This window comes from Amblyomma mixtum, chromosome 2 (genome assembly GCF_055824585.1).
Source record: "Amblyomma mixtum isolate Tamu chromosome 2, ASM5582458v1, whole genome shotgun sequence".
Classification (NCBI taxonomy): Eukaryota; Metazoa; Arthropoda; class Arachnida; order Ixodida; family Ixodidae; genus Amblyomma; species Amblyomma mixtum.
The window spans coordinates 304773780-304799636 of NC_143013.1; the positions used below are offsets into that span (position 1 = coordinate 304773780).

A 25857-nucleotide genomic window follows, 5' to 3' on the forward strand; every position below is an offset into this window, starting at 1 on the left:
GGGAACACGTCAAGAACGCATCACGCCATACCCCCACCTCTCGTCGGAAGAAGCCACGAGTCGTCCGTCTGGAATTTTGTGTGCGTTGGCGTTTGCAGAGAGGCGTGTGACGTGTCATAAATGAAGCTCATGGTGCAGCGTATAGTACCTACCCCCTTTGAGTATCGGGAACGACCTCAAGCTTCTTTTCACTTCTTATTCCTTGTGTAAGTAATCGGTGTTTGTTCTGTTCTCGCCGGTGGAACGCACCCGCAAAACAGTTTTAGACCAGATTGTAAAGAAGAAGAAAAAATCGATGTGCAGCTAGCGCGGGCTGCTGTTCTGGGAGTCGGGGACCTTCATCTTAATACGGGACGGAATTGATTCAAAATTATTCAAAATTTGACCTTCAGAATGGAAATATAAGTGCGTGAAGTTGTAAAGAAACTTTGCTTTCGGTGTTAAGCTCTCTCTTAAATGGTAGTTCCCTTTGTCGAGTGTTGCGATTTTGTTTTTTGTTTTTGTTTTTTTGTCCCGTGTTCTTGGCGCCATCGTATTTTCAGCCAGAGTGAACTTTCAGAAAATAATTGGATTTGCTTCTTTAAAAAAAACTCCGAGAGACAACCGTGGTTCTATCGCCTTTGGCCCCATTCCCCCAATAAGGAGAGAAACCGAAACTATGTAAACTGCACTACGACCTAGGCTTCTGTGAATTAAGTGTCTACATCAGCCATGCAGCCAGCGGCACACTCAGGTCCGGCTCGTGCTTGGAAAATGCCGCTGGAGAACACACGCACACATTTCTGTCTCGTACGTTTTTCTTTGCTGTAATGGATGTCCATGTGAACGTGACTTGCTTTGTGCATTCGGTCCACCGCGCCATCACGCGTTGCGAGTAGCGAGAGAATCGGGTGAGCGTGTGTTCTCGGTCCCAGATGCTTAATCTGCAGCCGTCTGGACTGCGGATTCACGATAGCCTCTCGCTATCTCTGTCGCGAAAGAGCACTCAGTCTGGGTCGGCCGCGTTTACAAACACAGCGTCTGTCGCGAGATCACGGCCGGCTTGAAATAAAAAAGGAAAGTCACCTCTATCTCCGGCAGAAGAGCCTAAAACGATGTGGCTCTCCCGTTGTGCATTAGCTCAGGACAACAAGCGCGTCTTTACTAAACAAGCGGCTCGCCGGCGCCGTAAAGCAAGCGACAGGCTTGACGGGCCGACAAACAGGGCTTCGGCGGCCGAGTGCATTGTTCAAGAAATCCCCGCACACTGGCGCCGCGCGGCTGGCGTTCGAGTGCCGAGGGAAGCCGGAGTGGGAGGGAGAAAGGAGGTTGTTGATGAGAGCCGGACGGAGCAGCCATCCTTCCTCCGGTGCTGCCTGTTGTGGCCCGGCCAAACACGGCGCGTGGCTTTCCGCTCTTGCTTTTGCCGTTCCAGGCCCAACTGGTTGCGCAAACACGGCCCAAACGAGTGGCCGACTGTGACCCCGTTTGTGCGAAAGCCACTCAAGGCTGGCAGCAGTCTGTGCCCGCTCTTGCGGTGAACGCTCTGAGCGCACGTATGCCAGCGAGAGGAGAGGCGTGGGGTGGGTATATAAACGTCACGGCGCTTTCTCGCGTGTTCAGTAGCGGTGTCCCCTTGATGTCGGCTGTCCGGACAGTTTCTGTGCTAGCGGTGTAGCCGCTGGGATATGTCCACAACTACGCGGATGCGTTACAGTGTCAACAGTGGCCGTCGCGTTCCATTGGATCGCTTCAAATCACGTCACGACCGTCCTATAGGTGCGCCAGGTTGATGACCAGCGTGCACTGCGGATCTTGAGCCCTGAGCGATTGGAGACCTACTGCAAGGGTCACATTCTTCGTGAGTGATTAGTTGTCATGACGTTCATACGTGTATATACTGTATGGAGGACTCATTTTTCGCGAGCTCAGTGTTTCCCGAATTCGGTTAGATTCGCGGTAGCAGGATATTTCTGGAATACTAAACTTGTCGGAGCAGACGTGATAAGCCCCTTAGCTCTCCTTTCGCCCTAATTATTGTCGTGATCATTTTTTTTCACGAGGTCTATATAATTCACGAGAAATGCGAAAATTACGTCCTTGCGATAATTTATATAGTCGTTTACAGCATATTGTAGCGAAGTGGAAAAACGCTCCATCTAGGTAAGAATTTATTTTTAGTCCACGTTTCAACTAGAAACTGGCATTTTTAAGAGTACTGAAAGCCAGTTTCTAGTTATATATATATAGATGTAAAATAAATTTTGCCTAGTTGCTTCCCGACTGACACCTTTCTGCCAGCGCATGCCATAGATGTCGTGACCGATGCGTTTGCTAAGACCTGTCCTTGAAGTGCCCCTACTGCTCGGTGTGCGGGGCTTTGTTTCCTTGTTTCTCTGCTTCTCGTTTTGTTTCGAATAACGACGACGCACTGTTTGTTCCCTGTGCCTGCATGGAAACGCACCCCGCGAGGACGTCATTCGTTCAGTTAGCTTGCACCAGCTACGTTACAGTTGGACCATAGCTGCGGTGACAGAAGACTTTGCAGCCAAGAGAGAGAAAAAAAAAGTTCTTGAGCGGAAACATCTTACATTTTTTGCCTTTATTGTTTCTTTTTCCTTTCGCAAAACATGACTAGCGCTTAAGTGTCGCCCCGTAAAACTCTGCCCAGAGCATTTCGCTCAGGCCACCCGATGCCGACGGCGCAAAAGTGTCTTCGCTAAGCCTAACGAGCATTGCCACGGATCATAGCGCAACGCGTGTGGTAATCTCTTTGTGTAGGGGTTGTTGTTTAACGTCGCGTCGTAAACACGGTGCGTCGACCGATTGATGAATCTCCGTTCCTGCTTTCGGTATACGAGATACAAGCGGAAAAGCTGGGCTTTGCAGGGGAGTCGTTTGTCTCGTCTCTCGTTTGCCGTCACTTGAAGCTTTCTGTAACAGCTTGGAAGGTCTGGCGGCTGCGTCAGCGTTTTGGGGTCCCCGGATGTAATTGGGCTCATTCTTACTGGGAACGAGGAAGAGGCGTTCATAGGTAAAACCCGACAGGGACCAATGCAACTCAAGGTGTAGCTTGAGAGAAGAGGTTTACAATTGAGAGCTTGTTGATGCTCTTTGCAATTACAGAAGAACAGTGAACCGCAAAATACCTCGCTGGTCGCAAAGAATCGCCTTCCTCCCTTTGAAGTAAACGTAAAAAACATTACATGCGTCCGCACGGTTTTCAGAGTGTTCCAAGACGCATGAGAGCTGACGTGCTCACGTATGATTCCATATAAAAATTCAGTGGAAGGTACTCGATTCTACTCCTCGGATTTTCAAATTTGGCGGTACTGATTACGCCGCTACATTACCGGGTGGTTTTAGCGAGGATACAAGCTAAAGGCTGTCGCATTAAAATTGGTCTTTTCGTGCAAACTGTTTGTTCCCTTTCGTATTGAAGGGAGCTGTGCGTGACACGGGGTGCACAAAGATTCGGCACCTTTAACTTGCCATTGTTGTTTTGTACGCGACCATAATGCGCATGCTTACTGTGCACCCGTAAGCGCACTTTTTTTTTTTTATCACAGAATGCTATTTAAGGGCTGCTCCTCGAGGTTACCTGCCCGTCAGCTTTCGTGAAGAAAACTTTTCAAAAAGTTGCCACAATTTGAGCACTTGTAATAATGGAATAAATGCACCGAAGGGGGGGTCATCTCCTTTCATCATCATCAGCCTGACTACGCCGACTGCAGAACAAACGCCTCTCCCATATATCTCCAATTAATCCTGTCCTGTGCCATCTGCGGCCACCCTATTCCCGCAAACTTCTTTATCTCATCCGCCCACCTAGCTTTCTCCCGCCCCCTGCTACGCTTGCCTTCTCTTGGAACCCACTCTGTTGCCCTCAAGGACCACTCTGCCCTCTTCCTGTCTTAACGCTACACCTATCACTTTTCTCATCAGGTAATTTGTGAGCCGCTAATCACGCTTGGATGGATTTGACGGGCAAGGCGGTAATAGCAGAAAAGCGCGTTCCTTTTAGATCATGACTAGTCCATCGTTAACATCTCGACCTCCGCTGTCTTATTGGTCATCATCTCTTGTGGGTCATCTCAACGAAATGCTTTCTGCTGCATACAGATTCTAGGGGAGCTAACTGGACTGCGTTTTCCAATTAATTTCAATTCCGTCTGCGCAGGAAGTGTTCCAGGGCACGACTGCGTTACGTTTCGTGCCGTGTGATTGATTACCTTATGGTGGCCACCGAAACCCGAAGCAAAGGTTGACCGCCTGCATGAGGCGCCTCTGGCCACGATTCAAACTATTTCGCGCGAGGGCAGAGCTCTTGTACAGCCACCGCTTCACTGCAAGGACATAGTTTGCGGTCCGGGACGAATACGTGTCCCCAGGAGGTGTGGCCCCAAGGCGAGCGCGTGTTCGGCCGTGGAAGAGGCGCAGCACAGTCCCATTCCTCATCGCCGGAAGGTCCCGTCTGCATGCGTGTGACCAACCCTGGCTGTGCGAAACGCGGCCTCTGACTGCGTTCGCTTTCGCGCCTCGTGTCCCTCTGCTCCGTTTGCTCACACCGGGAGCTGTACGTTTCAAATGACGTCCGTTGTGCTGCATTTCAGGCCAGAACGCGAGGCGCTTAATCAGCGGCCGGTTTTGAAGGGCGCGCGTATGCTCACCTGTGGCGCTGAATAGTTACTGACGTACTGGATGTCTAGTCTTGCAGTAGTGCTTGCGGCAATGAGTGCGACGCCATCTGTCGGGGCGTCTTTCTTTCTTTCTTTCTTTCTTTCTTTCTTTCTTTCTTTCTTTCTTTCTTTCTTTCTTTCTTTCTTTCTTTCTTTCTTTCTTTCTTTCTTTCTTTCTTTCTTTCCTTCTTTCTTTCTTTTTTTTTTGTAGTTGACCCTTCGTGCCTTGTACATCTTTGCTGGCAACTGTGACATTGGCACGCGCTGTTTCGACGTCGTTCACTGTGTTATTTGTTTCGCTCATGCTTTCCCGTTGGAAGCAAGGGGAGGATATCAACTATCTCATTCAGGTATATCCTACAACGACGTATAGTAGTCGACCTCACCTGAACGTCCTTCAGCCGCCTCTTCCACGCAGCCTGAAACGAGCTGCAAAAAAAAAAATAATAAGGCAGCTACGCTGAGACAGCCACTGAAGCTTTTTGTGATCTAGAGGAGGACGTGCACGCGTACCTAAGCGGGTTACTGACCGCCGAACCAGCTGTTACTGGCAGTGTGTCGCAGCCCCGTGTGTGGTTTATACGTGTTGGTTGAAACGCTGACTGCATACGGGCGACATATCGCTCGTGTCCGTGCAACTTGTCCCCCCGTTGACGCCGTTGCTGTAGGCTCTGTGCAGAAGGGCCTCCGCGGCATTCCTGCTTAAATTGCGGCTCGACCCGCTCGTTCCATCCTCCGTGGAGCCGAACCGCGGAGTATGCGTATACTCTTGGCCCTAGCCTCTGCAGGACTATCGAACCATGCGTTTTTGTGGTGAGTGTTTTGGACACGAGCATAACTATTATTGACTTTCTTTTTGCACCCTCTGCTTGGCCAGCGGACTGCAACACTGTTCTTCGGTTAGCGCTGATCGTAATCTTCAGCACCCACTGCTCACTATCGTGCCGGTGAGACTTCCCATCTGCGCGGAGTTTCTGGAAGACCGGTGCATGGTTGTCTCGCGCACGACTCTTTGTGTGTTTTTGTGTTCAACCTCCTCCAGGATGCATCCGGCTTCGTCACAAGCGGGATGTCAGTGCTGAAGTCGCCGGGGCGCATTAAGCTTGGGCAGTGTGCAGCGTACACTTTCGTTAGATGGTGGGTGGCCAGGAAAAAAAAAAAATTGCCCCGCCCGCGCCGCATATATGGCACAGCGAGCTTGCACACGTACGCTGAAAGAACCCGTTTGAGCGGGTCTGAAGGGTGGCGACGGTGTTTCCTCGTGAGTGCCCCATTGTTCTTTAAAGCTGTGTAGTTTGTGCCGTATACTAGCGAATGTGCGCTTCCCGGAAAAAAAAAAATTAACGAAAGAATGTGTTGCGAGGTCTGTCGCATGTCTGGTTCGCGCGTGGCGAGGCTGCCGATTACACCTGCTCTTCTTCCACTCGTAGGGCCCAGCGCTGCAGCCCGGGGGCGATGCTGGCGCGGCTGTTCTACGCGCACGGGCGCGTGTGCGCGTCGCACCCGTGGGAGGTGATCGTGGGCTTCCTCACGCTCACCATCTGCCTGCTCTCCATGGGCTCCGCCTTCCTGGCCGGCAGCAAGCTCTGCGGATGGTCGCCTCACTGCCAGATGAAGGAGGTACGCACGCGCGTGTGCGCCTGTCGCCCTTGTCTGCGTACCTCGCGTGAGGTACCCTCTTTGTCACAAAAATGCGCAGCCCATGGGCTTTGATTCTAGGGCACGTAGACAGTCTCTTGTGGGACCCATTGAAGTTTCAAGCTACGGATTGTCCTGGATAAGAGTTCCCTCTCACTTCAGAAAGATTTGGAACGCTGGTCAGGCAAAACGAGCCGTGTAGAGCACTGTACGCGTACCTCGTGGTACGGTTTCTTGATTAATCCGAACGCATATTATTGTATTTGCTTGCAGGACGCGTCGGTATTTCGGAAACGAGCAGCCTCGTATGTTGCCGAAACGATGTGTTTACCCGACGAGCCCAGGATTGGTAAAGCTTCGTCCAAGGATTGATACTGCGACCGGTCGGGGCGTCGGCTTTCGCGGAACAAGTCTAACTCGAAGCCAAAACAACGCAACAAAAATCGAAAAGTGAACGAACGTCGGTCGCCAGTGTGAAACCGGGGGTGCCTGAGGCTACAGCGGTGACCCGATCTGCGTAGTTATTCAGGATTTCATTCTAACCGTTCTGTGCAGCTCCGAAAGCGGCCAGTGTCGGTGGCATTAGCTATGTGGAGGCGTCTGTGCCTAAACGTGCTAAGAAGCACGCTATAGCTTCGCGTTTGACATCTATAGGGAGGGTTAACTGACGTCACAGCGGTCGCCATTTTGTTGTCTATGGAGCTCTGCGAAAGGCCGCGGGCTTGTGTGTTGCGATAGTCCCCTCCTGCTCCGGTCTGCATTTCTGAAGCTACGAGCTGGACAGCAAAATGGCGCCCGTGAAGTCACGTGAAAACACCCTGTTAATTGAAGCTTGCTTCTTGTTGATTGCGAAATCACTAGCGTTTATGCTGTCGCTGTTATCTAGCTTAAACTGAAAGGATCGTATAGAACAGGGAACGACTCATAAAACGGGAATTTTGTTTGTGTGGCGGCTTGGACCGTGTAAGGCTAACGTGTGCGAAAGCACAGCTGGGGTCTCCCGTATACACCCGCAGGTGCATCACGAGACGGCCTTCCCGTCAGTCGTGAGCTAACTAGCGTGTCTTCTACGCTGATTGTCTGCAGTTGATTGCCCGCGCTGACATGTGATAATGTAGAGGCACGTTCCATTAAGTCGGGAGATATCTGGCCGGCTCTACAATTCGTTTTTATTTTTTCCTCTTAGCTAGTTTTGATTACTTTGCAGCTGCGTTCTAGGTGCCCCTACTACAGTTTCCGCTAAGGTTATCCTGTTGTTACAGCGTTGCAGAAGACTCGTTTTCAAAGGAAATCATAACCTGGTTCAGAAGCCTATATTGGCCAAGCTTTGTTGCAAGGCTGTTGTTACACCATTATGCGTTACTCCCGGAGTGTATGGTAGTGAGAGGGCGGGTAGAGAGGTTCTTGCAAACAGAAAGTGAACAAGGGAAGGGGGGGGGGGGGGGGGGAGCCTTAGAGAGCTTGGCAAGCTCTCGTTGGCAAGCTCCTTGAGGCTTGTTCCTCCCTTGTTCACTGTGTGTTTACTCTATTCGTCTATTTCATAAACGGTTGGTAAATATACAGATGTCACCGCTGGTCGCATAAAAAAAAAAAAAAACGAGTCTAACGCTGTTTACTTATTGTAGCTGAGCACGAATAGGCGAAAGGTTGTGTTTATGGCCGGCATTCGTGTTTGATTCCAGTACGTCTATGTTGAAACGAGTAGCTGTCGTGCCGCCGCGATGGCTCAGTGGTTTCGGCGCTCGGCTACTGGCCCGAAAGACGCTGGTTCGATCCCGGCCGCGACAGTTGAATTTCTATGGAGGCGAAATTCTAGAGGCCCGTGTGCTGTGTACGATGCTAGTGCACGTTAAAGAACCCCAGGTGGTATAAATTATCCGGAGCCCTTCACTACGGCGTCCCTCATAGCCCGAGTCGCTGTTGGACGTTAAATCCCCATCAACAATGTAAACCGAACGAGTGGCTGTCACATTGCTCGTCATCTCGCTCCTCAGGAGGACAAAGGTATGGACGTGGTCGTGATGACCGTGACGCGCTGCATGGCCCTGCTGTACGTGTACCACCAGTTCCGGGTGCTCTACAAGCTGGGCTCCAAGTACCTCATAGGTGAGCATTTCGACGGCATGTTTGCGAGCCTTGTACGTGCGCAGGATCAGTCTGTCTCGCGTCAATTGTTGCGGCCTCCCCCCCCCCTCCCCCCCCCCCCCCCCCCCCCCCCCCCCCCCGTCCCCCTGGCGCCAAATGCATAACCGCCCTAGACCAGCCAGCAGTTGCAGGCCAGGGCCATGTTACCACCGGCCGACCTCTCCACCTTTTCCTCATTAAAATTCCTTTTTTGAGACGAAGGTTCTCCAATCATACCGGTGGAGTGGAAGGAGGCAGAGAGAAAGGGGTGTTGTAGCGGTGGGTAACAGTTACTGCGCCGTTCCTTTCCTCGTGGCTAAATATTTTTATCACTATTTGCTTTTATTCTGGCACGGCTATGTTAGCTGTAAGGCTCGCATAAGCACGCCAGAACGTGAACCAACGACGTGTTAGTTTTTATGGCCGGGATCAGTCTACGATATTACACCGTGGACGGGATCATTTTTTTCTATGCGTGGGTAAATGTTTAGGAAGTGATACGTTTTGCCGGGCTAGAAGCGTGTTCCACCAGGCATCGGATCCAGGAGCACCGCCGCTGTGCCGACGGAGGAAGGAACGTGGGGGGAGACAGGGAGTAGAAGAAGCAAAGGAAAAACTGTATTCACATATTTACAAAGTTATTTACAAGCAATGACAAACAGGATAAAAGCTGAGAAGTCTCAGGGAAACGCTGAGGGAATCGCTCCTCGATGAACGTGTCGAGCGCTTTAAATAGACCTTCCCGAGGTCTTTCCGCCTTTTTCGACCAATCGTAGGGACTTCGTCCGGGTACTCCCCAAGGGCGTTCCCCGCTCCATCTTCTTCCTCGGCTGAGCCACTTGAATAAAGTTTCCTGGAAGTGTCCCTTCCGGCCAGGGGGATCCCATATCTTGTTTCAAGGAAACGCCCCAAAGGCGAACACCTGCAGCCGCGTCACCCCGCTTCATCGTCTTCCTCGGCTGAATATCTTGGATACCCGGAAGTGTCCCTTCCGGCCAGGTGGATCCCGTATCTTGTTTCAAGGAAACGCCCAAAGGCTAACACCTGCAGCGACGTCCCCCCGCGCAGTTGACAAAAGACCGAGGCGCGGTTGAATGGCAGACGCTCGTCTCCGCACGTGGCAGCAGGCGTTGAGTCATGTCACACTAACGGTTGTACACACAAGGTCGCAGGGTCAATACTGCTGCGTTGGGTGCCGTTTAAGGGGAACTCGGGAAAACCACGTCGTGGCAGTTAGGCAGAAGTGGAGGTACGTGGAATCCAGGAGTCGTATCCGTCCCTCGTGTTCGGTTCCACCTTTCTTTTCAGGAGGTCGCATGGGAGCGCGTGTACGGAGAAAGACCACTTTCGCAGAACCACGCACTGCCTCTGGGAATGGCCTATGTGGATACAGATGTGACGGGAACACACAAAAAGAGTTGGGGTAGAAGGGGGGGGGGGGGGGGGGGGGGGGGGGGTAGAGTCACAACAGAAGCCAGTGGCGATTAACGTACATGTGAGAAACGGTCTGCTTTCGAGTGCGATGCCAAAGTGTAGTTTAGATAGCTAAGTATAGAAGTTGCATATCTGCATGCTTCAGCAGTTGTGAGCCGCGCGTTTCGGACGTTTTTATTTTCTTTTTGTTGTTTCATTTTCGCCTCACCTAACGAATTGCATTAGTAATGTGGGTCCACTATACATAACTCAACGTTTTTTTTTTCGTTTTCTTCCTGTTCACTTTCAGGAATAGCAACCATTTTCACAATTTTCTCCAGTTTCGTCTTCAGCAGCAGCGTGGTGAATCTCCTAGAAGGCGACCTGTCTGAGCTCAAGTGAGTATTTCCCTCTTGCGCTTAAATGGACACGGGGGACAAATTGAAGTTTGTCTGTATTGATGGCGGCATTCTAACGACGAAGAGACCGCTCTCATCGAAAACGGAGCTATTATGAGGTAGAAAAGACGAAAAACGCAAACGCAGGTGTCGCCATCGCCGGCCGATTTCGCAAGCAGACTAGACTGCTTGCGTCGACACCGAATTATTGTGCGGATCCCAGAGGCTTTGTTATACCGCCATTGACTGCCAACCGGCGGCAACCCGCCCTTTTCGGTGCTGACGCGACGAGTTTCGATCGAGGGTCGAGAAAATTTTACGGCGAAAGCTGTTATAGCTTATATAGCTTTAGTTTATAAAGTTATAAAGCTATATATAGCTTTAGTTATAAAGCATTATAGCTTTAGTTTAGGCTTATAGTCCGGCATTCTACCGTGGAATTGACAGCGTCAGCCGTAAGGCCTTAATTACTTAGTGAATTAATTTAAGTTAATAAGTGGATTTCAATTCAATTTGCCACCTGATAGCCGCGGCAGATAGAAAGTGCAGAGAAATTCCTCCCTCCACATCTGCGGCAGAAAATGGAGAGGGCAAGGGCTACAGGAAAGGGAGAGCGGGTAGGAGGCGACGGTTGGCCAGATCAGTCAGATTCCGCTTATTCGCATTAGCACGGCTGGGCTTTCTTTTATGTACGGCTGACGATGTGGATTTCCCGGCCAAATGCAAGCTATAACAGCTTTTGCTGATTATTGCGCTAAGCCTACCGGGTAAGCTCCTGTTAAATGAATTCAGAATAAAGAAGAGGGACATGCGCTTCCTGTCTTTCCTTTTTGTGTGTGTTCTCCATTTGTTGCTCTTGATCCTTGGTCTATACTATACAAGCTGCGCACTAACTTACCTAGCAACGTTTTTTGCAGTAAGGTTAGCTCTGCAAGCATTTTAAATTCAGCTTTCTTTACAATATATGTCTTCTTCCTTTTTTTCCTTTTTTTGCTGCCAGACAAGCGTTAAATCGCACAGAAAAAGCTAGAGCATCAATTTTCACTGAGAGCGATAGTTGGACGTAGTTGTCCTCAGCACAAGTGGTGGCGCTGCTATCTGCAGCCGGTTGCAGCCGGTGCTCGTCCGCCCTGTGTGCTGTAACTGCCACCTCTTGTTCCATGCGCGGCAGCAGCGGTGAACTGGGGCGGTGTATACTGGCTGCCGGTCCGCCGCGGAGAGCGCGCGTTGTCCTCCGGCGCTAGGTCGTGAGCGCGATATCAGTGACACTACCGCCGCGCCATATATTTCGGTGAGCGCGAATTAGTTACTGTGCCAAGTTACTGCGTGCCGTAATTATCCGGAATATATACTCACTCTTTATTTGCGCATGGCACAAAATGCTTCCTATTTTCAAGGTTTCTGTGCCGCGGAAGAAAGAAAGGTGAAAATGCTAGTTACTCGCCTCTAATTGAGGGAACGGAACTGAGTTTTGCCGCCGCGGTGGCTCAGTGGTTATGGTGCTCGGCTACTGACCTGAAAGACGCGGGTTCGATCCCGGCCGCGGCGGCTGAATTTCTTTGGACGAGAAATTCTAGAGGCCCGTGTACTGTACGATGTCAGTGCACGTTAAAGAACCCCAGGTGGTCGAAATTTCCGGAGCCCTCCACTACGGCGTCTCTCATAGCCTTAGTTGCTTTGGGACGTTAAACCCCACAAACCAAACCAAACCGGAACTGAGTTGTAGTTTAATAGTCACGCAATTCGTCGCGCTGTTTGGGCAAGTTCAGGGCTTAAAGTCAGGGGGGTCTCAGACTCCCCTCCAATACTGACGAGGGGTCTGAGACCCTCCTCGCCTTCATGGCCTTTGGGTATTGGCAAATCGGAATCTGCACACAGCGGTCTTTTTTTTTTTCTTTTTCAAGCGGTTTTGCAAGATTTTTTACTTCATATACCATCGAGCACACTGGCAGAGCGTGGGGTCACTTGTTTAAGGTCTGTGTCTTAAACTGCTGATTTATCCATGCACTTTGTATAAAACTCTGTTATAAACTGAGCAAACAAAAACATCCTTAAATTTGTTTCCCCTCATTGTATAAAACTATGCGTAAAACAGGCGGCCAGCCACTTTCTCTCCCTCTATTACCCTCTCCACCTGAGCCCCAATCACTAGAGACCCCCCTCCGATGGAGCAAGACTTTAAGCACTGGGCAAGTTGCCCTTGTGCCATTCAAATTCATCGCCGTCTTCACTAATATATCTAAGTCGGAAAAGCGCGTTTCTTGCACGGTAAACTGCATTTCCCCTCGGGTACTATAATAAGTCGGCTAGAACTCAAGGGCGAAGCGGCGAATTCACCTCTATGAAGGCCCTCCAGACAATGGCGTCGACCGGGTCTCACGACGTCGCAGTTAATACCCTAGCGTGAAGTCGCAGACGACTGGCAGGTGTCTCCGTGAACGAATGGGATTAACCGCGACGCCATGACAATCGGTCTACGCCATTGGAGACGGAGGGCCTCCTTCGAGGTGAATTCTCCGCTTCATTCTTGAGTTGTATTCGACTGTAGTAGCTAAGCGCAGTCAGGCGTAAACGAGAGGCGTAAGAGAGAAGATGGTCCGGTGCGGTCATCAAGCCGCTCCCCTCCTCTTCCGCGCATCCCGATCGTCACGGGCGAAGTCAAGGGCACGCCCGCGACCTCGGCCCGATGGCGATTACCCCTCCGGTGCCAGTCAAGGGCCTCCGGTGCCAGTCAAGGGCCTCCGGTGCCAGTCAAGGGCACGCCAGCGACTTCGGCCCGATGGTGATTACCCCTCCGGTGCCAGTCAAGGGCCTCCGGTGCCAGTCAAGGGCACGCCCGCGACCTCGGCCCGATGGCGATTACCCCTCCGGTGCCAGTCAAGGGCACGCCCGCGACTTCGCCCCGATGGCGATTACACCTCCGGTGCCTCAGGTTCCGAATACCTTTCAGGGCTGGCCGGCACGTCCGCCGAGACCGAGTCCAGAGTTTTCACATCGAAGAAGAACTTGTTGTTGGGCTAGTTGGTAGTTATTCATAATTAAATTCAAAGGCGCCAAACCATACATCGAGCCCAAGTGCGACCAGGAAGGCCGAGGAGGGGGAACGAATACTGGAGCAGTCGGGCGCTCGCTCCCCGAAACGAGGAGGAGGCCCCCCGTTGCCGCTTACCGCGGTCGCGTTTCCTCAACGGGCGCTTTCCTTCCTCACGCTGCACCTGTTTTTTTCCACGACTGCGAGAACCGTTTTTTTTTTTTTTTCGCCCTCGTTCTGGCGCGGACACTTCGCTTCGCCGCTGTGCCACCCTGGAAACGGGCGCGATATATGGAAGCGAGAACGACGGGCTCTTGCTAACGCGAGTGGCGAGGTTAGAAATAAAGGGGAACCGTGAATACGATGCCCGGCGTTCCACAGGGCGAGTCGTCGTTACGCGAGCCGCTCGTGGTCAGAGGGGTCATTATATCATCACTGTGTAGCTCAGTCAGAAACGTTGTTGTTAGTGGCTATTTATTTATTTATTTATTCAAATACCCTAAAGGCCCTCTGCAAGAGGGTATTACATAGGGGGGGGGCACACGAAACACACTAATAAGAATATGCGAGAAACAAAATAGTAAGAATAAACAATTTCAGCAAACATAGCAAGAAAACCACAAAATACGCAAACACCAATATTAGAAGTGGATTAAAGTTCGAATAAAGATAAGATAAAAGCGTGAAAATTGAAACACCGGGGGTTCGAGGATAACACAAAAAGAAAAAACTACAATACGATATCGAACAAGATGCACAGGTATTAAATTAGTCCTGAAAAAAAAAAACAGCTAACCACAAAAAACGCACAGAGACGTCAAATTCTGATATGAGTCCACAGCATTTGATGAAATTGATCGGTGTTAACTTCAGTGGCAATATCTGATGGTAGGTTATTCCAGTCAGCTATGGTTTTGGGGATGAATGATTGTGCGTAATGGGCCGAGTGGCATGCTGGGCGTTTGACTTTGCAGGGATGATCACGGCGAGGAAAAATGACAGGGGGTGACTGAAAGAAGTCGTCGCGCAAACGATCATGATGATAAAGTTTGTGAAAGAGAGATAAGCGGGCGTGTTTCCGTCGTAGTGATAGCGGATGCAGTTCGGCACGAATTTTTAAAGATGAAACACTGGAGTACGGAGAATAATCTGAAAAAATGAAGCGAGCAGCACGGCTTTGCAGGGATTCAATGTTACGTATAATGTAGTCTTGGCTCGGGTCCCAGATGGCACATGCATATTCAATTTTAGGCCTGATTAACGTGATGTACGCGAGTTTCTTTAGATGTGAAGGCGCTTGCTTTAGTCTGTGTTTCATGATTCCGAAAGTACGGTTAGCAGATGCAAGAGTAACGTTGATGTGATGATGCCATTATTGGTAATAATAAAATAAAATATGAAGGGAAAAGATGTTTCTAGCCGCGGCATCTGCCATCGAAGCCTGAAGCACCTGAGCTGCGGCTGGCGAGAATAAAATGACAGGGAGAAGACAAGAGGGAAAGAAAGGGGGAGCGATAGAAAGAAATGGTGGGGGCAGGGCGGCAATTTACATTATGTACAAATACAGGGAGTAAAAATAAAAAATAAAATAAATGTTGGGTGCTGCCCGCGCCAGGTTGTTGAGAGTGCGCGGGCGTGCAAATTGCGTGGAGGAGGGGGAGCGGCCGGCTGCAGCCTCCGCGGTGACTTTCCGGCCGGCACAGATGCGCTGCCGTGCGCCAGTGAGGGCATCGCGCGGGCCATTGTTCCTGGGGAAGCATAGGGCACGCGCACATTCACTTGGTCGTCGCAGGCCGGCCGCTCAAAGGTAAATATTTAAATGCCGCGCGCGTGCCGTGTTCTGTCCCGAGGGAAGGAAGGAAAAACAGGACAGAAGCACACGCTCGCCGCTCACTGTACAGATAAGCTGGTGTGGGGGCGCCCAGCGTCCGAAGGTAGCACACGCGGAGCGTTTTGTCTCTGCGAATAACTACCTGGCGCGGAACAAACGGGACGTCAAGCCCGTCTGTTCGAAGTATACACAGAGGCTCACCAGAGTTCGCTCACAGGTGCGCGCACTGCCCTTGGGCCACAGGAGCGCCGAGACTGTCCGGGATGAGTCTCTGCAAGCCGCAAGCATGTCGCGACGCAGTTGGGCGAACGCGGTACAGCGGAGGAGCAAGTGCTCCAGTGTTTCAACTGCACCACAATCGCCGCACACGTCGCTTGTAGCTAGTCCGTGGCGCACCCGTCTGTCCCCGGGCCACACGCATCCTACACGCGCACGGAAGATCATCGCACGCTGCTGCCGTGTCAGGGAGCGGCCACTGATATTATTGATGCGCTCCCCTCGTGCGTTGCGCTGGTCGGGTAGAAACGTCACTATACCTGTAGCAGCGGCGCAGTGTGGTACGGCGCTATAAGTCATGGAGTTACAGCTAGAGCTGCCGTAAGGCCAGTCACTGATCTCCAGTAGGGGTACGCGACACACAGTCAGTATATTAGCTCTTCGACCGCCATGTGATATGCATGCGTAGTACAATTACCTTTTGTTACTGCTGACAACTGCGAATAAACTATAGCACCGCATCTCACTAGATGAGACGGGTGCAGGCAATGAGCCATGGCCTCAGAGAGCGGCCATTGCGGTGAGGTTACCTGAACCTGGCTGAACTCCTGCTGCATCGCCCAATCTTGGAGGCAGTTTGTGAGCGCTATGAACCGTGTCACACACACAAACCATGTTATGGCCCTGAACGTTCCTCTTTGCATAGCTGGCGCTATTTTCAGGGCAGTCATCGAAGAAAAGTACTGTTTCCTTGTGGAAATCATTTGGAAGCTACTTGAAAGAATATTATAATGCAGTAAAATCGTGTTCCCGGTTCATACGATTTCTTGGTTCGTTCGTCCAAAATCGCGGCCATTAAAAATGTCTAATAGAGTTGCTCTATACAGGGTGTTTCACCTAAGACTTTCTGCAATTTTTAAAAATAAGCTATTTGGATTAGAGGCGCGCTTTTTCTGGCATAGCATTGTCAGTGGTGTAGTACATCATAATGCAGCTAAGACGTGCTAACTAGCAGGCTTGTTAACAAATATTTAATAGTTAACTTTTAAACTATTACCGTTGGGCTCCTTAATTATTGAGAGGCATGCAGCCCACCGTAGGTAATGTCCATATCCGTTTTTAGAATTTCGATAACGCGATTATCCTCGGCGCTGTGGCCCAACAAATTTCGCCTACATCGCGCCAAAATACATGCGGTTTGAGAATTACGTGCACTGGAGAGGTTGCTTTGCCTGCAAGCTTCTCAAACCGCATGTATTTTGGCGCGATGTAGGCGAAATTTGTTGGGCCACAGCGCCGAGGATAATCGCGTTATCGAAATTCTAAAAACGGATATGGACATTACCTACGGTGGGCTGCATGCCTCTCAATAATTAAGGAGCCCAACGGTAATAGTTTAAAAGTTAACTATTAAATATTGGTTAACAAGCTGCTAGTTAGCACGTCTTAGCTGCATTATGATGTACTACACCACTGACAATGCTATGCCAGAAAAAGCGCGCATCTAATTCAAATAGCTTATTTTTAAAAATTGCAGAAAGTCTTAGGTGAAACACCCTGTATTTCTCCCAGTTGATACGTTCCTGGATAACACGATTTCCCGGACACTGCTTTCAAAATTTGACAAATTGTGGTCGTATAACGCGTTTATTGACCAAGCGCACGTGCGCGAACATAAAAGTTTGTCGAACACGAGGGCACGCGACTTTAACAGCTGAAATGCAGCTGCAGTCACTCGCCGTGGTGGCTTCTCTGCGGTGCCTGGGTGCAAAGTGGCGAAGCACCACTACCACCATAATTACCATCACTAAAACAACAACGAAATAAAAACTGCGTGCTAGCATTCGAGAGAGCCGTTCTTGCGGGGACGCGACAGGAAGAGAAAGGCTGAGGTTTTGTCGCGGTGTATGGGCAAGGGGGCGAAGCATTTAACTACAACGATCAGTTGTTACTAGCGGGTCGAGTGTGGGGAACGCAGCGTATAAAGCAGAAACGCCGCGACTGTCAGCCGCCGTGGTGGCTTCCCCGCAGTACTTAGGTGCAAGGGGGTGAAGCATTCGAAAATGACGAGGAAGAGATTTTGGTTACTTTCACTATTGCCGACTACAGACCGGTCTTGTTGCGGAGTTCCTTCCACTCTTAAGACAGCGCAAACGCGGACTTAATTGTGTGAGCACTAGAAGTAGATTGGTTGGGGTCCTGTGCCAAGAAATGCTAATCGGCATTTTTATGAAGAGAAATAGTCAAATGTTTTTGTACCTCATTCAGCAGTTACATTTTTCAAAATTAGGCGGTTTGGATCATGCGTTTTCCCGAATAATACTTTTTTACCGCATTTTTTTAAAGACGTATCAACGAGGTTTTACTTTAGTTCTTAATAATTTATAATGTGCACTATATTTGTATGCCCGGCAAGTTTAATAGGAGGATATCCAATTTGTTACACGCCGTTGTAAATGTTTTCTTTGCAGAGAGGCGCTGCCATTCTTCTTGCTTCTTATTGACCTATCCAAGGCTGGTCTTCTGGCCCAGTTTGCCCTCAGCTCCAGCTCACAGGTATGTGAGGCATGCTTGTTAAATGCTTTTAGGATAGGGCTCTGCATTTCTGACAGATTTGTCAAATTCAAGAAATGTTACTAGGTAAAGTGTGCATATAGTTTTGCATTTATGTGAAAACTCTGAGAGTCCGAATTTTGGTATAAATTTGCAAGCATATCTGCTGTTTCATAGCTAGTGTTTATCCAGCATGTATTCAATAACAGCATCTATTTTGTGCCCTGTTAGTGCTTGTAGTTTCTCTTCTCCAGAAAGCAGCCATTTTGACGCTATCCCACTGTAGTGCATCTTGCTGCAAGCAAATATTAGACGAGAGTGAAGTGCAACGGACTGTGTGGTTTGCATTTGTGCAGGAGGAGGTGCGAGAGAACATAGCCCGCGGGATGGCTGTGCTGGGTCCTACCATCACTCTGGACACCATTGTGGAGACGTTGGTTATTGGTGTTGGCACCCTGTCAGGTGGGTACCCTTCACAACAAGCACCTTGGTCGCACTTTCACATTACGCAGTGTGTATTCACATTTTGCCTGTGTGCCATCAACGTTGCTGCACATCATTTCGTGCCTCATGCTGTTCAGCAGTGTGTGACAGTCTGAAATTTCTTTGTTTCGTGCAGGTGTGAAGCGGCTGGAAGAGCTCTGTTGTTTTGCCTGCATGTCGGCATTGGTCAACTACGTTGTCTTCATGACATTTTTCCCAGCTTGTTTATCTCTGGTCCTAGAGGTGAGAGACAGTGCTGTGACTAATAAATTGTACACTAGGATGCGACCTACACTGTAAAACCTCGTAAGAACCTGTAGGTTACCAGTAGTTTTCCACTAGGTCAGTTAACCAGGTCAGTATGCCCGATGCCTACGTTTTTATCAATGTGCACGTTTGCTTGGTTGATATGTACACAACACAGGGTTGATAGATTGATAGCGTTTACTTCAGCACAATAGTTAGTACAGCTTGTTAGCAGAGCGAGCCAGTGTTTGGTTAATGTCTAATCATTTTTATTACTTCCAGCTGTCAAGAGACAGGGAAGAGGGACGTCCTGTGTGGCAGCTGAGCACATTAGCCAGGGTCTTGCAACAAGAAGAAGAGCAGAAGCCAAATCCAGTCCTCCAGAGGGTCAAGATGATCATGGTGAGAAGCAAAGCTGCATTTGCTGGGGAAATTAGGATGTGAAGAAAACCATTGGATGCAGAGAAAAAAAACTGGAGAGGATACAAGCTCTGCCTTAAGGGTACTATGCGATAAAGTTAGTGGGTTAATGCCCATATATGCATGAACAAGCCCAAGTTGCTCTTCCCGAGCAACCTCTGGCGACCAATGATTAAATTAACCGCCACCTGCCACAATAGGCAGTTTGTTCACAATCCAATGTGCAGGTTGTGATGACGCTGGTAGGTCATGCAACCTAAATGGCCCACCTGTGTTGCTTCTTTTTGGATTTCTCATGGATTTTTTGCTCACGGCTAATGATGCTGACAATGATGACAATATTATACGCGGCTGGTAAGGTGAACCACTGTTACGCCATCCGCGCCTAGAAAGTAGTTCCCACTCAGTGAAAATTATAGCAAGAGGGCCCGAACACTGAGCGGCTCACAGCTTTGGCCGTGATTTTCAGTGCTATCACTTCATTTTATACCGCTCTTTGTTTTTGTCTCACCACTGACCGAAGCTTCGAGACGAATGACTGATACATGGCAGAGTAGTGTTGTTTCGCAGATGCACTACTTCCTCAGCCTTCACAGCGTTGTCTGCCACATATGAAATGGAGTGTGGAGAAGCCTAGTGAGCAGTGTTCTGCCACTGTGCCGGCGGGCTGCACATTGCAGCAAGAAGCGTGTCACTAGAGTGGGTGCAGTGTATCCTTGCTTTTAGGTTACAAATAAGCTCATCTATTGCCATTTTTCATATATATCGAAATGTATTTCGCGGTTCCCTTCGAGTTCAATATATCTGGGATTAACTGCAATTGCACACCCTTAGAAAATGTCGCAAAAGATCACAAGAAAAAAAATTTTTTTTGGCTGTCCCACCCATAAAAAAAAATGTATAAGCCCTTTTTCACAATGAATAGCACTGTACTTCATGGTCATATGTCCTGCGTCATTTTTTCCATTTTCATGGAAGTCTGTAGAACATCCTGCTCAAAAAAGAAAAACTCCAAAAAAGAGTATGAGTCAAAAGTGTGGTCATAATTGATTGCATTTGTGTTTCAGCTCTTGCAGTGATGTGCTAAATATATATATATATATTTTTATTCCTTTGTGCAGTCAGCTGGGCTCATGCTTGTTCACACACACAGCCGGTGGATGGCAGGCAACCCAGCAACACACAGCCCAGATCCCATCGCATCAGACACGTTTGCCTGGGGGCCTTACTTTCAAAGGCAAGTGTCTCTGTTGTTCACGAATAACTTGTTTTCCTGTCTAGACAGGCTGCAGCATGCATTCTGATTTTTTGCTGGAAGCTTCAAGACAGATGCTTTTCATATAGCATGTGCATGACTATTTCAAGCAGGAAGGAAACACAAGTACACAACATTAAGATTCTGAGATCTGCGATAGATGATCACTGGTCTTTATTCTCCTTTTGGCTTGACTAAGCACTCTGTAGCACAGTTCTGGTTCTGAATTCTTGAACCTCTGATATGTGCTCGCTATGATGTTTTCTTTTAGCACACAAGCCTTTTAGTGCAGAAACACTACTTCAGTAGCAATCCTGAGAATGGTGATTTCTGTCTGAAGCCTCTCAGATGCCTGCAGAAATCAAATGAATATCGCGACTGGGTTTTGAACCTGCGGCAGCGCCATCAGATCAGCTTCCCTGGCCACTGCACAAAAGCACTGTGCTATCATTGCAGCCGATTATGCCTCGTGCTAAACTGCCACCCTCACACGCTGTACATTGCACATCGTCGTCTTCATCAACTTCCATCTGTGCGCAAAAGTCATGGAAAGAAAGGAAACGCACAAAACTGGCTCTTTGGGTCAGTGGACACCTCAATCATGGTGAGATGTGTGCTGCTTGAATTTGTGTTCATGCTTTGGCGGAAATGCGGCACTGGAGCAATAGGCCGCCGACGTTCTATGGGTTCATTGGCGTTGACAACATTGTAGACTCCATTGATTTTTGAGGAAAGGAAAGGCACATAACTGGCTCCCTGGGTCAGTGGACATCTCAAATCGCGCTGTCTACCTGCATAAAATTGCTTTCACAGGTTTAGTAATGCTAAACTGCCAGCAAGTTTTTCTTTGTCTCAAACCTTTTCTGAATGCCTTTGTTTTTCAGACTTTGCAAATATAGAAGTTATATGCGACTAGGCAGAGTATTGGCTGTGCTCATAGTTTTCTAGAAAAAAAATTTAGTGACTTCTCATGGTGGTCGAAATCTCGTAGAATAACGTGCTGACTGGTAACACCAAACTATCCCTTTTTTGAGTGCACATTTGACACCCCAACTGTTTATTCACAGAGTTATGCAGCTGTCAGAGTTCTGATAGAGATGCTGCTGTGACACCACATATTATGCAGCCAAGCTTCTTTGTGCAGTGCCAAACAGCACTAAGTTACCCACTGCATACTTGTACCCGCTCTAAGACTCAACACAGTCCAGTGATTTTCTGCAGCAACCTTGCTGCCAGCTATACCAGGAAAGCGCAGTTTTTCACGGTGGCTTCCTACACTGCCCTGCGTGCAGGTGGCTGGCGGTGAGCCCCGAGCAGCTGGTGTTGCTCGTGTTGGCGTCAGCGCTGGCCGTCAAGTACATCTTCTTTGAAAACCGGGAGGAGCTGGAGCTGCACCTGGCCCAGCAGAGCCACCCGTGGGAAGAGAAGCCCTGCCTGGGCGACTCGGCAGCCGGTGAGCATTCACTGCGCCCACGGCATGGCGCACACCCTGCTTTTGCCATCGCTTCGTGCATCTGTCACGGTTAGCACTGAGGGCAAGTGCAAGTCGGCCTGTATAGATAGATCACCACGTTCTAATGACAAAGTGGCTAACTTAACTGAGAATGGAGCCCTTATTTGGGCTAGAAAAGATTTAAAAAAAACAAATACCAAAGAGCCAAGGAATTGATTTCCACCAACGCAGAAATTCAGTGTTGCTCTCCTCAGTGTCCCTTTAAATCTGTGCTTGGCCTATCAAGAATATTTTAACTGTTTACTCATATATGGTGCTCACGAGTTTTCAGGCTTTGCCAACAGATATTGAAAAAGACATGCCAGTCAGAACATTTCTAGTTTGTATTGTGGCAAAAAATATCTTTTGACAATTTGCTTTGCTGATCATAACTGCAGGGGACAGGCCATTGCACTGACCTCATACACCAGGCTGCACGCTCTCGGCTGCAGCCTTGCTAGATGAGATTCACTGGTCACTGACCATGGTCAAATAAAAACAAAAATGACGTTTCGGGAGCGCTACGGCTCCCTTGTTCACAATGCTCACAATGTTCATTTTTGTTTTTGTTTGACCATGGTCAGTGACCAGTGAATCTCATCAAGCCATGATTCCTGACCAGACGGTATGCCGTCGAACCCTTGACTACAGCCTTGCTAGAGCTGGTTGGAGTTGGAGTGACTGATGCTTAGAGCTTGCTCCTATAAATATGCACCACCGCATATTCTAGCTCACTTGGGACTAGCTGTGATAGGTAGAGAAAAAAACTACAGTCATTGTTGCACATTGACAGCCTGGTATACTATCACAAGTACGCCTTGTGCTTGGGCAAACATGAAAATACAGCTTAGCTCTGCAAAGAATAAGCATGGCACGAGTAATAGTGAGGCATTAGGTCCATTAGTGATCCCTCAACCACTCTGCATTTTGCATTATAATTTTTTTTTTCTGCTTATATTTAGCTCTTTGTCAGTGTAGTCTTTACGCCTTCCACTGTTGCTTGTACTATCTGTCTGTTCTGTGTCGCTTCTGCAGTTTGTACTTTTTGCTGTTTGATTTGTGTAGCCTGTTACTGTAACCTCTGAATTTTGTCAGTCTTGATCGTATTAAACCTTTTTGCTGCTTTGTTATCACTTTTGTACGTAGCCCATTCCCCTGCTTATGCCCTCGCGTCTTGAGGGTAACGACATGAATAAGTAAGTTGCACCACTATCACAATTGCAGGGGCAGATGGGTCTGCTGGGAGCCGCCCCAGCACACCATCTACTCAGCCTGCCTGTCCGACCGAGCCCCGTGTGGACTTTGTGCTGGGGGCCGATGACTGTTGGGATATGGTGGACAAGGGCTGCCAGACAGAAGACAACCCCCAGGAGGAGCCCGATCCTGAGCCCCGTAGTTTGGACGAGTGTGTCGCCGTACTGCAAGGACAGGTTTGTGCTTATGAACCAGATAAAGTAAAACGATTATTTCCTCTTGTAGTGGAAAGTTTGGAGGCGGAGACTGAAAAGTCATTGTGCAGTTTTGCATGGGGTTCTAAACTTCCACTGTAACATGGTCTTGCGCAATACTAATACTTACAAGAGACAACATATTGATAGACACATTAGTGGATATAAGCACAGCTATTGCCATCAGTTTTTTCCTTTAGGAGAGGACAAAAAGACAAAGTGGTACTTGTTAGCCCATTTACCTAGCTAAATGCGTACATAAGCATTAGAGGGAGAGGCAGTTTTTTAGGGCAAAATATATTTAGTTATATACCATAATACTGAGCTAAAGGAAATCCTCATGTACAGTGAGTGGTCTTGTATCTTGTGGCAGAAAGGAAGGTATGGAAACAGGATGATAGTCATATTGCAGACTTGCTCTCAGGACCTAAGAACCTTAAGATAAATTCAATTTGAATAATAGCACATTAGTTTTAAGCCCGTGAACATGATGGGTTGAGGTGTGAACAGAAAGGTATCTAGTTACTCACTCACACTTGTCGCACTGGCATTAGCCCTTCCTGCATGTTGGTGTCGTGTACACTGTGCCAGGTTCCAAACAAAGGGTGCATGCATCGTGCAGGACGGTGCTCGGAGCCTGACAGACGAGGAGGTGCTCCGGCTGTGCGAGGCCCAGCGGCTGGCAGCTTACCGCCTGGAGCAGGCAGTGGGCAGTGCCCTGCGGGGCGTGTCCCTGCGGCGGCGGCTGCTGGAGCGGCAGGGGGCAACGCCCCTGGAGGGCCTGCCCTTCCACGGCTACGACTACACGGCCGTGCAGGGGGCCTGCTGCGAAAACGTGGTCGGCTTCCTGCCCGTGCCCGTGGGCATAGCTGGCCCCCTGCTGCTTGACGGCCAGCAGTACCACGTGCCCATGGCCACTACCGAGGGATGCCTGGTGGCCAGCACCAACCGGGGTTGCCGCGCCCTGTCTGTAAGTGTGCAACTGAGTGCCGGGGGCACTGTAAGATGAGCGTTTGACTAACCAGACAAACTCTGTTAGAAATTGGAATCTGGCTTATTTATCACAGAAAGTAGGTGCATGAGCAAATATTTGTATTCCTTCTGATTATCACACTGGAGCACCCGAGCAGTGTAAGCAGCGGCTGGAAGCTTTGACACTACAGTGGTGTCCCACTGATACAAATCTCATGGAACTGCGAAGAATATGGATGTGGGAGGGTTTCCTGAACACCCAAAATTTTACACATAGTACACGGTGCTCTTGGCCAGGGCATTTTACGAATTCGGATCGTACCAAAGTCAGCATCGGCCGCAATCGTATTGTCAAGATTCTACTCTATGCAGATAAACTTTATAGTAGGTATAGTTCAGTGCTTTTTGGTGCTGTGCTAAGAAAGGTAGCCTAAATAAGTGTGAAGTAAGTGCCTTACTTCTTTTGAGCTTTTGCGCATGCATTCCCGCATGGACGGACCACCTAATGTGTTCAGTTTCTACTCCCCAAGCTGAATAAGTGCTGTTGCTTGTAACCTTTCTTTAACCAACTAATAGTAGTCAGAACAACAGACAGAGAGATGGCGCAGTCGCTTTGGATTATTGAACTTGCTCCTTGAAGTTCGGAGATTGCTCCCCAAGTGGCTGTCATGCTTCAAAACACGATTCCCAGTTGCAAGTACTGGTGGTTTTTTACTAAATTAAATGATGGTCTGTACCTGCCCAACACATTTGTTTCTTGTGTTACAACTGTTTATGTTACGCATAGTTCCATTTCAGTAAAGTTAACTGATTAATTACACTAAAAGTACCCTTGTGGTCCCATGAAACATGTTTGGGTATTGTCTGTCAGGTGTTCATAGTCAGTAATTGTATCCTAATATTCATGGCATTCATGGCACATTTACGTTGTGCTGGCAGGCTTCATTTTTCCTAATCAAACATTGTGAACTGCACATGCAGTCACAGTTGTGCAGTTGCTCACATGTGTGTTGTTCTTTTTTGTTGCAGATGTCTGGCGGTGCCTTCAGCAGCGTTGTCCAGGACGGCATGACTCGTGGGCCTGTTGTCAAGTTACCCACAGCACAGCAGGCAGCGTTAGTGGCTTTCTTTATGCCTCTTATGCACATTCATGCTTGCAAGAAATAGCATCTCCAACTGTCCATACCTCTGGAGTGTAATAAATCATACCTCTGGAGTGTAATAAATTTGGTCCTGTCACTTCAGAGCTTTGAAACGCAGTGGACTGGCAACTACTATAGAGGACAGCACATCAGCTATCCACTCTGCCAGGCGCACCTGTATTTAGTGATAGTAGCAGTGTGGCCATTGATTGTGTGTTGCAGTGTGTGGTGAAAAAAAAATGGAGGCCACTTCAAAAGTGGCCAGAGCAGTCTGTGCATGTCACTATGGGCCACCTGTGGTGCTTCTTGCACTGTGAAGCTTGAGAGAGAGTGTGAGAACTGCCCCTCTCCCTTTCTGCTGCCTCAGAGCACCCGGAGTCTCACAGTAGCTGCACAGTGCGGCCTGGAAACTGCTCCGGTTTCTCTCTGAAGTGGTTGAAACAGTTCTAAAAAGAAACTGCGCATCCTATTGTCTTGGCAAGAGTCTTTCTTTCTTTCTGTCCTGCATTGGCAGTATTGTAAAGAAAAATGGACAGT

General features: G+C 49.0%; 1 protein-coding gene across 3 annotated transcripts in view; it reads left to right on the forward strand.

Annotated features, from left to right (window-relative positions):
* Window positions 1–25857, forward strand: part of Hmgcr (HMG coenzyme A reductase) — a 74164-nt gene that overhangs the window by 43086 nt on the left and 5221 nt on the right. For all 3 annotated transcript variants that reach the window (XM_089574696.1, XM_089574697.1, XM_089574695.1), the window contains exons 2-13: window positions 6089–6278; window positions 8291–8402; window positions 10144–10231; window positions 17781–17865; window positions 18219–18324; window positions 18482–18588; window positions 18874–18993; window positions 20133–20248; window positions 21559–21719; window positions 22983–23188; window positions 23829–24176; window positions 25208–25293. In XM_089574696.1, coding sequence (XP_089430822.1) covers window positions 6114–6278; window positions 8291–8402; window positions 10144–10231; window positions 17781–17865; window positions 18219–18324; window positions 18482–18588; window positions 18874–18993; window positions 20133–20248; window positions 21559–21719; window positions 22983–23188; window positions 23829–24176; window positions 25208–25293 — 1700 coding nt within the window. In that variant the 5' untranslated portion in view covers window positions 6089–6113. The remainder of the gene's footprint in view (window positions 1–6088; window positions 6279–8290; window positions 8403–10143; window positions 10232–17780; window positions 17866–18218; window positions 18325–18481; window positions 18589–18873; window positions 18994–20132; window positions 20249–21558; window positions 21720–22982; window positions 23189–23828; window positions 24177–25207; window positions 25294–25857) is intronic.